This window comes from Zonotrichia albicollis, chromosome 5, assembly GCF_047830755.1.
Source record: "Zonotrichia albicollis isolate bZonAlb1 chromosome 5, bZonAlb1.hap1, whole genome shotgun sequence".
NCBI lineage: Eukaryota > Metazoa > Chordata > Aves > Passeriformes > Passerellidae > Zonotrichia > Zonotrichia albicollis.
The window spans coordinates 21517262-21530194 of NC_133823.1; the positions used below are offsets into that span (position 1 = coordinate 21517262).

The 12933-nt window shown below is 40.5% G+C and overlaps 1 protein-coding gene across 5 annotated transcripts in view; it reads right to left on the bottom strand.

Moving 5' to 3' along the window:
- Positions 1–12933, bottom strand: part of CSGALNACT1 (chondroitin sulfate N-acetylgalactosaminyltransferase 1) — a 50317-nt gene that overhangs the window by 8869 nt on the left and 28515 nt on the right. For all 5 annotated transcript variants that reach the window (XR_003379728.2, XM_026791965.2, XM_074540979.1 and 2 more), the window contains 5 exons: positions 6189–6405; positions 4512–4613; positions 3560–3738; positions 3128–3222; positions 13–94 (listed from right to left, as the gene is read on the bottom strand). Coding sequence is in view for 4 of the 5 variants with exons in the window: in XM_026791965.2 (XP_026647766.1) it covers positions 13–94; positions 3128–3222; positions 3560–3738; positions 4512–4613; positions 6189–6405 (675 nt within the window). In the remaining variant the exon portion in view is untranslated. The remainder of the gene's footprint in view (positions 1–12; positions 95–3127; positions 3223–3559; positions 3739–4511; positions 4614–6188; positions 6406–12933) is intronic.

The window sequence follows — 12933 nt, forward strand, 5'->3', positions numbered from 1 at the left end:
TATTTTTCTTACCTATGTTGATAAAATCAGATCTGTACTGGCAAGTCATCCCAAAACCAAAGTCTCTCCAAAATCCAGTTTCTTTTTTAATAATCTGCATGGAGGGAAATGAATATTTATATGGAAGCAAAATTGCTTTCAGAGTGAGCATTCTGACCTGAATGTGGTCAGAAATAGGAGCAACTGCCCTTTTATTCTTCCCCATGTGAATCCACAGCTGGTCCTGAACCTGTTTTTGTAGATATTCGTTGGATATATCTATATATCTGCCACCCCAAAACAGCTGTGTTCTTAGCTATCATGGATAACCCCCCTGATCCAGAACAATCAGGTTTTGCTCCACTCCTGCTGTTGTAGACCAAGTAGAACAATATCACACCTCTGGAGATAATTTCTTTGCAGGCAAAGCATCCTCCAATTGTTAGTTTCTGTGGGATTCACACCTGATGTAAGAAACATATTGGTAAACCAGGGAAGCCAGACTTTGCTGTCAGAACAGATAGTGGCATCTGCATTGTGGACCACAAGAGCTCTAGAAGAAAACACTGGTTCTAATCTGATCACACAATCTACAGGGTTTTGATTACATCGATTTTGAGTAACAAGAATAATTTTCCATTACAGAAAATGCTATATTCACCTAAAATTGAACTCCAGAAATGCTTGGTGATAGATATAAATCCCATGAAAGCCTTTGTAAAGATGAATGGTGTGCCTTCCTGAGATGGACAATCAAAATATTATGTATTACAGGTAGAAAATCAGAGCACTGAGGAACAATGGTTATAATTTTGAAAGGCAGATATCCAAGTACAGATCTCTAAGGTCATAATTCATGCATGTGAGTGACCTAACCCAATCTGGTGAGACATCCAAGAGCTTCAAGGGATAGGCATTTAAATCCTCTGAGCAAGTATCAGCAGTACTTCACACTCTTGAATGCAGTTTCTTTAGAAAATCTTAACTTAGTTGTGACAGAATTTCAGAAGATGAGGAAAGAGAACTTCCATTTCTGGTTTTACAAATCCTAGTATTTTCTTTATGAAGAAATGCTCTTCCAAAATTTTCTCTCCTGATTTATTGTTCATGCCTCCCCTTTTTGTTCATAACTCTTGTCACTTCAAATGCTTTTTAAAAAAAATTATTTTACTGCTTACATTGCAATACATTTCATTTCTCATTTCTCCTTTCCTTGAAAAAGCCAAGTCACTGCAGAAGCTAATTAAAAGGAAATAAGATTGAATCTGTCAGGCCTGCACTGTAACAAGAAGTCTCCATCACGATGCCCTTACAGCAAGCTACTCATGTGCATTAGCATTATTATTTCCCATTAGGGCAAGTGGCTGCTTGAATCAAATCAAATTCTATCCAAGATTTCTCAAGGAGTTTTGTTTTTCTCCTCAGCAGCCCAAGTTCCCGGACAGAGAGCTAACACTGTCTTGTTTTATTGGCATAGATCTGGCCTTATGCCTGGCAACTAATGTGGGCTAAAAATACAAAAATATACATAAAAATGTGATTGGCTGTACTTCTTTAAATCAAGAAGCTTTTTTGACATAAGCATCACATTTTATGATTAAATATTAGCCATAAATATTTTCACAATCCTGACAATGTACTTTGTGGAATTTATGCTAGCTTGAAAGCTAAACTCTATTTCATTCCCTAAGCACAATTTTTACAAGCGTGAGGATCCCTGACAGGCTCTGAGCAGAGAAAGAAAGGCTTATGTGAATCCCATGGTATGATCAGAACAAGTTTCTTCTGAGAAAAAAACAGTACAAGGAATTTTCCAGTCACTTCAGTTAAAGGCTTTCTGGCTATATGTCTCATAACACAGACAGTAGTTTAAAAAAATTACTTTAAAATGTTTTGGATTGACTTTTCAAACTCTCATTCTTCATTTTTATGGAGGAACTGTACAAGGTGGGGGTAGTGATGACAGAAGACTGGACTCAGAGACCACGTGATCTTTTTCAACTGTGACTGTCTCTGGGCTCACACCACCCCTAATTCATACTTATCCAGAACAACAATAGAAGCTGGGGTGCTCTGGGGACAGTGTCCAGCCAGGGACAGGATGAGCCCTAGTGAGTGCAGTGCCTGGCAGTAAGAGAGGCAGATGTGGCAGGTTAGGACCTGGCCCAGAGGAGCTGAATGAAGCTGCAGAGTTGGCTTATGTTTCAATTTGAAAATTCAGCCACTTAGCAGCACTAGTGGGTAGAAAACTGTGGCCCACTGACTCTGGAGAGAAGCAAGACTCCCTTCTATCAGGTCTTTAGGCTCAACAACAGTGCAACACCAGAGCACAAGAGAATGGAGAACAGTGCCTGCAGCAGTGCCAAGCAATGGCTTGGTCACTAACATTGATGTGAACCTTTCATCTGTGTGCTCTTTCTTCCTCACAACAGCTCCCTTCTCATTCAGGAGACTCATACGTGTCTTAATCATATGCCTTATGGCAATGTTTTTTAAAAATACTGCTTTTTTCTCTTGTCAAAATTATGCAGGTGAGATGAAAATCAGTGGAGCTGTGTTGTGTTGTATCAGTGCCAGAATAAAGTGACAGTTCCAAGCATGCGATTTGACTCAGACATTTCAGAAACACACTGTCTGCTCACAGGCAGTTCAGTCATGAACTGTGGGAAGGGAAAGGCCGCTGTAAGGTGTTCAAGTAAGTGGGGAATAACTGTGACAGCTCCTGGAGTTCTCTTTTTACTGACTGATCTGAGGACAGCTCTGCCTTTTACAAATGTCATGTCTTCAAATGCAAATAGTATTCAGTGACAGGAAGAAATCAGAGCAAGTCAATGACTGTCACCCCAAAATAGCACACCATGGAGGAATTGTTCACTAGTTAGGAAATTCCTTCTAACAGGGAAGCAGACATTTAAAAAATTCTTTGTTTCCATGTAAAAACTTCAAAAAGGTTTAAAATAAATGGCACCAATGTACTTCCCAGTGAAAAACACTGCAGAACTCACAGTAAGGTGAGTGATGGAGTTAATTTTGTCTGTGTGGCTGTCACTGTGCACAAGGAATAGGGAAATGCTATCCAAGAGCACACGTACCTTTAAAAAATGCTTTGTTCAAATAGAAGCAGGCATTCAGAGAAGCATGTACTTACCAGCTGCTGTTCTAAAGATGGTATGGAATCATGGTGACCATAAATTATACTGGGGTTATACTGGCTGAAGAGAACAGGATAAAATACCTTCTTCCCTGGAAATGACAATGGGTTGTTTTTTTTAAAAGCTGTATAAAACACACTTGTCTCTTACAAGGTACAGTCCAGACCTGACCAAATCCAGACAAAGTCACATAAGTTTTGCACTAAGCCTATGTTCTTTCCATGAGAATGTGAGAATATAATTAATAAAAAGATCCTGTTCCAGAAAAACAGGTGCTGAAGGCAAGAGATTCTATCACACTGGGAGCAAGAACTGTTACAACTGATTTACAGTAGCTTCATTACCAATTCAAAGACAAGAATACTCTGGTGAAGGATTTTACATAATAGAACCTGTTGAAAGATAATGCACTTCATGAGGAGCAGTACCTGGCTGTGTGTTCAGTCTACAGGAGTTCAAGAATTCGGCTGTGAAGTATATGTCCACATCGCAAAAAAAGAGAACAACATTGTTTCCTTTCCAAAATCGAGCACCAACATCTAACCCTTTGCCCCTGGAAAACTCTTCATTCAGCTGGATGAAGGTGAAGTTCTTGAAGTTGGCTGACCTAGAAAGGAAAATATTCAGCAACTTACCCTGTCCATCCAGCTCTTAATACAAGCTGGGGGTGGGAACCCCATATGAAAGAATTAACAGATTAATAGAAATCTGTAGTATCACAGTTCTGAGAGCAACTGGAGGGAAGAGATGTCCTGTTTGACTCTTGAGGAGATTTCCTACCTATGTTCAGAGCTTGACCTGTGTCAAGCACACACTAGCATTCCTGTCCCAGACTTTCTTTGGACAGGTCTCACAAAAATCCCAACAAGGTTTAGATTCGCAAAAATATCTTCTGTATGCCAATTTCAATTACCTGTGGTTACATTACTGTATCTATACAAGGGTCTTCTTCCTACACAGAGAAGACAAGCCAAAGGTTGCAGTGCCACATGATCTTGACAAATACAGCTATGTAATCAAACAACAGAGCAGAACTGGCCAAAAGTATCCAGTTCCTTTGTGCTCTACTGAAATTTTCTTCCACCTTCCTTTGGAAGTCAGCTTTTAGTCCTAACAGTCCAAGCCACTTTCAAAGAACTAAAGAATTACCAGTGTGTGTGGGGGAGGGGAAAAAAAAAAAGCAGTTGCACTGAGGTAAATTGAGTTAAAATCTGTTCTGCAGAGACCACTCTGTGGGACTCTGGGTAACACCATTTTTATTTGATACAAAAAGAAAGCTATTTTCTGCAATGCACTTTAGAACCCTTTGGCACAACTATGAGTTTTGAGTTATCAAATCTCCACTTCACGTAGGATCACTGTATATGAACAGGTACTTACTTAGAGGTATTTTCAAGTATTGATTTGACTTCATTCATTTGTTCCTTTCCAAAGTAAACTACAGTGAGGTGAATTCTTCCATCCTGCTGAATGCCCATTTCCCTGGAGAAAAGAGACAGATTTGTGACTTGTTCCAGAAGTTACCTTCCTTCAATAACCTACAGCAGCTGGAGAAGGCAGAGTAGGGTGAACCTCAGAGGCATTCCTGGGGATGTGATTCACTGACAGGCATTCTTGTCCTCAGAAAGCTGCTCACTTTCTCCCTTAGAAGAGACAGAAGTCTTTCAGGCAGATTAGGTACCAGCTCTCTAGACAGCATTTGTTATATTAATAGGATACTGTTAAAAGAGGCCATCCAGCCCCAAGAAGAATGATCAGGCAGGCAATAACTTCAGCACTCAGGAGAACGTGAGAAAGGGGATTTTTATAATATCCTACCTCATAACCTTGAGTTTTTGCAACACATATTCCAGAGTTCAGATCTTTGGCAGTTACTAAAACCTAAGTATTAGCAGAGATCAAACGTGTAGCTCAAGGGTAAGACCACTCTGAGCAAATGCTAGAACTGTGCCTCACTTGCACTAAGTTTAGTTTGTAAGAGTTCATCTATAATCAGCAGAGAGATCAGCATGACTAGAGGGCGATTTCTCCCAGTCTAAAACAAGATAATCAGAATACTAATCAGAAGGCTAATTTAGGCAAGGAGCCTATTTTTAGATGGCTGTAATTAGACAAAACATCCCATTGTAAGAGTGAGCATCTTTTGATAACACAGTCTTTTCTGGGCAGCTATTTAAAGTTACATCTCAGTTCAGTTCTTCCTCTGAACATCTCATCTGTGCTGAAAAAATAATAGTTTAAGAGTTACTATGCTGAAAGCTTAAATACATTTCCTTCTTGCCTTTTGTTGCCTTAATATTTTATCTAATGGAGCCTAGCAAATTGTCTGGGAGCACTGATTCCCCTTTTCCTTTTTTCCCCTTTGCAACTAGTGCATGGCATTCTCATGTTGTCACAATTGTATGTGCCCAACAAATGGATTGAGACTATTGAGTCAGGTACATGCAAATCAGAAACCCTGCTGACTGGAATATAAGTGCCTTTATCGCTAATCACTATGCATTAAGCAACCAAATGCCTTTCAGTCTGTAATCTCAAAAATCACTCTGTGGCACAATGAACTGTTCTGTAAAAGTAACAGTGAGTGAGGTTTTGATAACTATTGTAAATTAAAGGTGACTCCAATGAAGGGGAGAGAGAATGATGCATCTGACTCATCATCAGAAGGCTAATTAATTACTTTATTATACTATACTATATACATTTCATCTAAACTGAATCTGCCATGCACTCACTCTTGCTCACAACTGCACAGAACTGCATTCATCTCTGATTCTCTCGTGACTGTGCCATGACAGTCCGACACACACACACCTTCTTGGCCCTGATGGGCCAAGGGAACAAAACATTCTCACTATGGGTAAACAATCTCCATATTCCATTCTACTTTGGCACAATACAGGCACGGTGAGAGAAAAGAAATGTGTTTTCCTTCTTCTCTGCTTGTCTCACAGCTTCTCTCTTTACAGAGGGCATGTGTATACCACAGATTACTCTTTTAATTGCATCTTACTCTCCTAGTAAGAAAAAGTAAAGGCAGCATTGAAGGAAACCCACCTGAAATTCTGCATGAATTGCCGAAATTTGCTGGCTCTCTTGGCCAACGGCACAATGACATTAATAAGTGTGTCAGCCATATTGACATTTTCATTTTTCACTTTCATTACAGGACCAAATGGCCGGAATAAAACAATCTTCTTGAACTGATGTTTTGCATCTCCTTTGAAAGTCAGCTCATACAAGGTGCCTTTATTTTTTTCTGTACGGTAGATCCCTGCATGAAAACAAAAATTAAGAGATTTTTGTATTCAAGTTGGGCTCCTAGGGGGAAAAAGGGGGAAAGTCTTAAGTTGCTCCATGTAAGCTGAAAACACAGCAGAGGCAATGAGATATTTACTTTTATACCAATACACAGTCCACTATCATTTGGAGGAGGCCATCACTGTAGCAGGGACACAGCCCTGGGTTGCAGGAGCTGTTTGGTATTCTTGCAGGCACATTCCAAGGCTTGGCTGAGTTACAACCCCCTGAAGATTACCAACTGCTCACTCTCAGTATAACCCAGCAGATGTACTGTCCTTATTTTTCAGACTGCTCCAATTGCACACTGCAGACATGCATGGTAATGGAATGCAGAGGGACTGCAAAGGCAGTCTGCCTCTCTGCAACAGAAGGGATTAGGCCATCTCCCAGAAAGGCAATTTCCTGATGAGCACTGGGAGGTTCTCTGGAAAGTCCCCTGATAAAACTTTGCAAACAGGCCCTAGCCATCAACTTCCCCCACTGTCAGTCAGGACAAAACTCTCCTGTTACTCAGTTCTCAAGAGACTGCTATTTTCTGTACGAATGCCCACTCCTGGTCAACTAATGGTTCTGCAAGGATAACACTACAGTTTGTCAGAGGCTAGACCGGGATACTTAATTCATACAATCATGTATTTATTTCCTGTATGGAAGAAACTTTTGACATGCTTGATGGCTGAAATTGCTCCGGTTCATGCTGAGAGCCAGCATGAACTATAAAAGCCTTGATCATGCCCCACCGAAATACTATAATATCCTAAATGAGATCAAATTGGCAAAAAGGCTATAGATTTTACCCACTGTAAATGATACTTCAGTCCCTACAGTGTATACTGAAATAAAGCTTTTTCACTGGAAATCCATTAGGTTTAAGAAAGAAAAATTAATGCTAATTCCAACCAGTCATTAAGCCACTGTAAACATCTTAACAACTTAATCAGTACAAGAGTATAATTGCAATGCCTTCCATCTCTTGCAGAAGTTAAAGAGACAAGCACAAATGTCTTGAAAAAAACTCCTCCTCTTAACTTGCTTTTCTTTTCTTTTTTTTTTTTTTTCCTCTCCATCTGGCTAGGAAGCATATCTTCTTCTGGTTATGAAAAACAAGACCAAAATAAGGCTTGCTTTTTAAAAAAATTTGGTTATTCCCTGATGTGTAACATTGCTGGGCATCTGACCCATAAGCTGTCAGCTCTGTCTGTATTTCTTGTGAAAGTCTGGGTCAAAGTTTTCTTCAAAGAGCAGTGACATAATCTCTTCATCTTGTATTGCAGCTTTTACATTGGTATAATAAAAAAACTAATTAGGTGTGATTTTATCTGGAGAGAGTTCTGTGGGCTGTCTTATATTCACTATCGTTCTCCAAGTCTTTTATTCTTAATGAACACTTCAGCTGGTTAATAATATATGCAGATTTGCTGATCTGTTATTCACTTCATGTTTTATTTTTAATATAAGCTGATTCAACAAATGCTCCAATCCTCTTTCTAGCATAGTAAATGAATCTAGGGAGATAGGAGCTCCATAATTCTTTTGCTGCTAATCTTTCAGCATTGTGCCCTTGACTCCTCCTAGCTTTTTTCATAAAGTCTTCCCAAGCTACAGACCATGAACTACATTTGTTATTGAATGGAGCTCTGACCACTCCGGCTGTTCGTCTCTGCATGGTCACCTGTAGGATGGCCTTGGGACAGCCTGTGCTGCAAAGGACAAGTCTGGACTCTTCAGATTTTCAGTCTTCAAATTGTATAATTTCTTATCTACAAAATTTTCTTCCAGCCCGACAGAGGTCTGACTGGCAAGGCAGCCAAGGGCACTCTGACCTCTCACTGGGCGGCCGTCTATTTTTATACTAAAAACTACGTACATCATATTTACCTTTATTTCCCAATACCTTTTACCCACATTTGCAAGTGCACCTTCATCAAGGACCAATCCCAAAGTGCCAACATCACCACAGAAAATGGATGACAAGAAGAAGAAAGAAGAAGGACAAGACACGCCCTGATCCCTCCATCCTGTCTCCATAACCCCCCTGTACCAAAATCCCAAAATCTACATTTTCACTCTGTAAATACTTCATTCTTACACCATTCATTCCCAAGTGATTCTCTTGTCCTCAAACAGGTGGCACATCCCTTGCAGGGTCAAAATCCAACCACCAGACACTTCTGGCAACATTCCAGGATTTCCGAGCCCCCCCCCAAGGGTTGTCTCGGTAACTCTGGACATCCGGAGTGATGTGCTGAGTTCCCACAGAGCTCCTCTGAATAGCGGCCCAACAGTCCCTTGATTTCCTCCTCCTGGTGGCCAAAGAGTAGAAATCTGGTCCTTTGAACTCTGCTCACCCATTTATTCTTACAGAAAGCCTGCTGATGATCTGAGTGCATTTTTGGGTGCACTCATTTGCTCAGGCAGTTTTTGAACACAGGTTTTACCAAAGATGTTTGTGTTTGAAAGGTTAAGGCAACCTTCTGACATTCAGATAAACAAAATTCTAAATTAAATCTGATTTTCATTCCCTTTAGAGATAAATTGATAGGACTGTTTCATATGTTTGACATAGTGAACTGACCTTTTTTCATAATAAAAAAGTTCTAAATTAAATTAACAAATCTAATAGTATCTACCACACAATATTTCAGCTTTTGCTTTTACATTCTCTTCTACCTACCCCAGCCAAGAAACAGTGACCCCACAAATTCCACTTCCCTGGAGAGATGTAATATCCAATAAAGGAAACCTTGTCAAACATGACGTAGCTTAAAGATGAATGCAAGTTTGGAACCTGACTGGGGTCCCTCATAGGGCTATACATACAGAGGCTGCTTCTAAATCTGTAGTTTTGTTCTTGTTTAGTACCTCTACTATGGCTGAAAACAAGTAGCTTTGGTGCAGGCATTTGTACAAAATGGTAATCCAAGAATTTATAATCCTAACATTTTATACTGAAGAGAACTGTATGCAAGTTTAATGCCTCTAATTAAATATGGCTATTCTTCATTAATATTTAAACTATTTGTTTTTCATTTTTAAAAATGTTCTTTCCTTTTAAAGTATCTTCTTTTTAGAAGCAGAGAACAAAGTGATTTGCCCAAGGGCAGGCAGTGAGCCTTGGAAATGAGTCTGAATGTCTTGAGTCACTCTGGCGACTCACCCAGCAGAACATCCTGCCTTTTACAAATGTTTTCCATTTCCAAAGGCTCTACTTTATTTGTGCCACCAGGACTTTCTATGTGATTCAGGAAGATGTGTCAAACAACCTCAATTCTGAGACATGAACTATGAGGAGAGGAAAAAAGTAGTCTCAAAAAAGTAAACAAAACCCCCTTTTCCTTAAAAGATTGCTTCTGAAATGAAAGCCTTGGAAAGGCCAGATATTAAATAGGGATAAAAGAAGGTTAATTGATCACCTATTGCTTCCATTACAGCAGATATGTTTCAGAATATGCACCATTTCTTTGAGAGGCAGAGAGAAAAGTCAAAGCCTTTGGAAACCCAGTGTAAAAAAGTAAACAGAAGCTCTGTGTCAGCAGATAGAATGGCCCTAAGATGAAGGGAAAGAACAGGTGAGAAGCAAAAATGGCCTGGGCTGAAAAACTGATGAAAGAGTAGTAAGTCTCCAGTCTTCAGAGCAGCAATTCCCAGAGCTCTCTAAAGAAATTGAAAACACCTGATGTCTACTCAGCAGGGCAGGCAAACAACTGCCAACTATGTGGATCTACATGAAATGTGTAACTAGCAAACAGCCACACATTCATAACAAAATACTGTTGAGTGGATGACAATTCTAGCCTCAGTTCTACAGACTACAGGCTTCAAGTCTCCTAGTGTCTCTAGAAACACTCCCTGGACTCATGTTCATTAGTTCCCTTCTGTTAGATGATGTAGGAGCCACTATGAGGATTTATCAGAATTTGTTGTCCTCGTTTTAACTCAGTGCTACAATGGTGTTCCCACTTCACATGCAGTAAAATACAGCATCTTATCCTTTGATGAAAAGCGTCATTCCTTTCTCCCAGTAAGCAGCCATGGCAAAATTCCATCAGATAGACCACTACCAGTAGCTGCCCATTTGAGGAAGCAAAGCTACTCCTTTTTCCTTTGCCTCTGAGACCTTGATTAAAATTTCAGTCACTAGAAAGCCACATACTTCAAGTAGGAAAACTTTTGATCCAGCATATTTGAAGGTGTTATGGCAGGGCACTTCTTAAAAATCCAGAGATTTTCTGGAGCTATTCACATTAGGAAAGAATATCATCAGGCAGTGATTCCATTCACTTATGGAACACACTACTGAGGCTTGTCAGTCTCCGAATTATCATCTCCATCTCTGAGAAAATGAGCAACTCCCAGATCTATTTGGTGCTGCTGCTATTTACATAAATTAATGACTAGACCTGTTATCCTGCTTTCTGAGCAAGTGGCTTTCTACTGGAAACAGAACAGTCCTTTGCCTGCTTATAATACACAGAAATTTCCTTTTTTTTCCCCCATGCTGTTTCTTACTGACTCCCCTTGGCAGAAAGCTAGTGAACTTGGTTCATAAGTGGGAGGAATAAAGGGGAGAGGGGAGCATTATAGCAGCTGAACAGTCCAAGTGCCTCTATCAGGAGAGAAGCTAAGCAGAGAAGCAGCCAGATGGATACATCTCAAGCTCCAGGGAGAAGGTGTGGCTCCCTTGGTTTTGATTAAGGGGGAGGGAAATGGAAAATTCCACTACGCGTCAGCTATTGCTCTGGAGGGAGAACTGAGAATCCTATCCAAATTTCATGTAACAGCAAATCTGCTGAGGAGTTTAACTCCGACGTAAGATATTAGGGTCATAGTCTAATTTCCTAAGTTACTCTGTCTAGAAACTGCAGAGAATTCAACACTAATTTTAAGATGCCAGAGAGACAAAACATTTCTCCTTTAATGCAAGAAGTGTTTGAAGAAACATTTCCCCTCTGCAAAGACAAGAGTAAATGCACAAAATTAAAAAAAAGGAAGAGATACAGACCCCAGCTGAGTTTATTGCCACACACCACCACCCTGCCTAACAATGAACTAGTACTGAAAAAGTGATAGCAGGTGCCAGGATCCACAAGAAAAGAAAAATCCACACAGGAGGCCAAGAAAACAAGATTACTGTGCACAACTCTACCTTCTAGCTAGACTCAGGATCAGCAACACACTTGAGCAAAGCTGGTGTCAAAGGCGTCTCTAAGTAGAGCAGAAACAAGGACACAAATCCCACATACTGACCAGCAGCAGTTCAGATTTTAAATCCTGTCTCTGACCCTGATTACCTGATTTTCATTTCAGCACATCTCTCCACCTGAACAACCTTAAGATGAGAGCAGTAGCCCCACATTTAACATGAGAGGCACACAGTTTTGTGTGCTGTTATTGCTTAAGCAGCTGGAAAACACTTAGAGGGTTAGTGCTATTACTTTCAGTGCAAATCTGGGCACTCCCAGAAATCTCCAGCTGCCCATGGCAGTTCCAGAAAATGAAAACAGCTGGCTTGGTGGCTGGGTCAATGGACTCATGGTTGCTGTGCTGCTGGACTTACACTAAGTTGCCGGAAGCTAACATAGAATCCAGCTGATTACTCATTGTGTAGGCAGTAGCACCTGCAGAGCACTGTTTCCAAAACAAGTTCAGAGTCCAAACTATACTTGAAATGCAGAACTGGAACAGATAATTCAGTCCTCCCTACACATACTGAAGTTACACAGAGCAATGGATTTGTCCTTTGATTGGCAGTTTCTGCCATTCTTGGGAGAATAAAGTTGGGGGGGAGAAAGAGTGACAAGTCACAGAGATGTCCAAAGGGATTTGGCAGAGAAATTTTCTGCCAAGTCTCTTTGTTTCCAGCCCCAGTACATGGATCACTGCATTGGCAAACAGATCAGTCTGCACTGATGAGTGAGAATTAGAATTTATTCCCTTGAAACTGCAGAAGTAAGGACCTGCCTCACAGGGGAGGACATAAGGAAGGTTCCTTGAGCTCAGACTGAGCTGTGCAGAGGCCTCCAGTTTCTTGAGCTCTAAATCATGTGAAAGACTTCCTCCCTCTGGAGAATTTCACCATGGTATAAGAAAGCCAGCAAGACCATTAGTGCATGAAGAACCTCCACAGAGCCAGCACTAGCATGCATCTCTTCCCCACATCTTTCTGCACTTGTTGCCCGAGCACAGCACTGGTACCTTGTCAAAGTCTCTTACTTATGCATAAAGGCAGGCTCACAGCTTAACTGGTATTAAGCAATGTGTTTCAGGAAACATCTCCTTTCTTGTCACCTTCTCACATGGAAAAGGTGGTGCCAAACAGTCATACCTTCTTGTTCAGCACCTATAAAAACTGTAGAAACATATTTTGAAAAGATAAACTAAACAACAAACAGAAAGGAGGAGAATGGCAGCACGGATTTAAACTGCAGTTGCCAGTGTTAACTCTGGAAATAGATCTGGGATTGCAGTCTGGTCAGTCACTCCTTTTTGAGGCAAACAC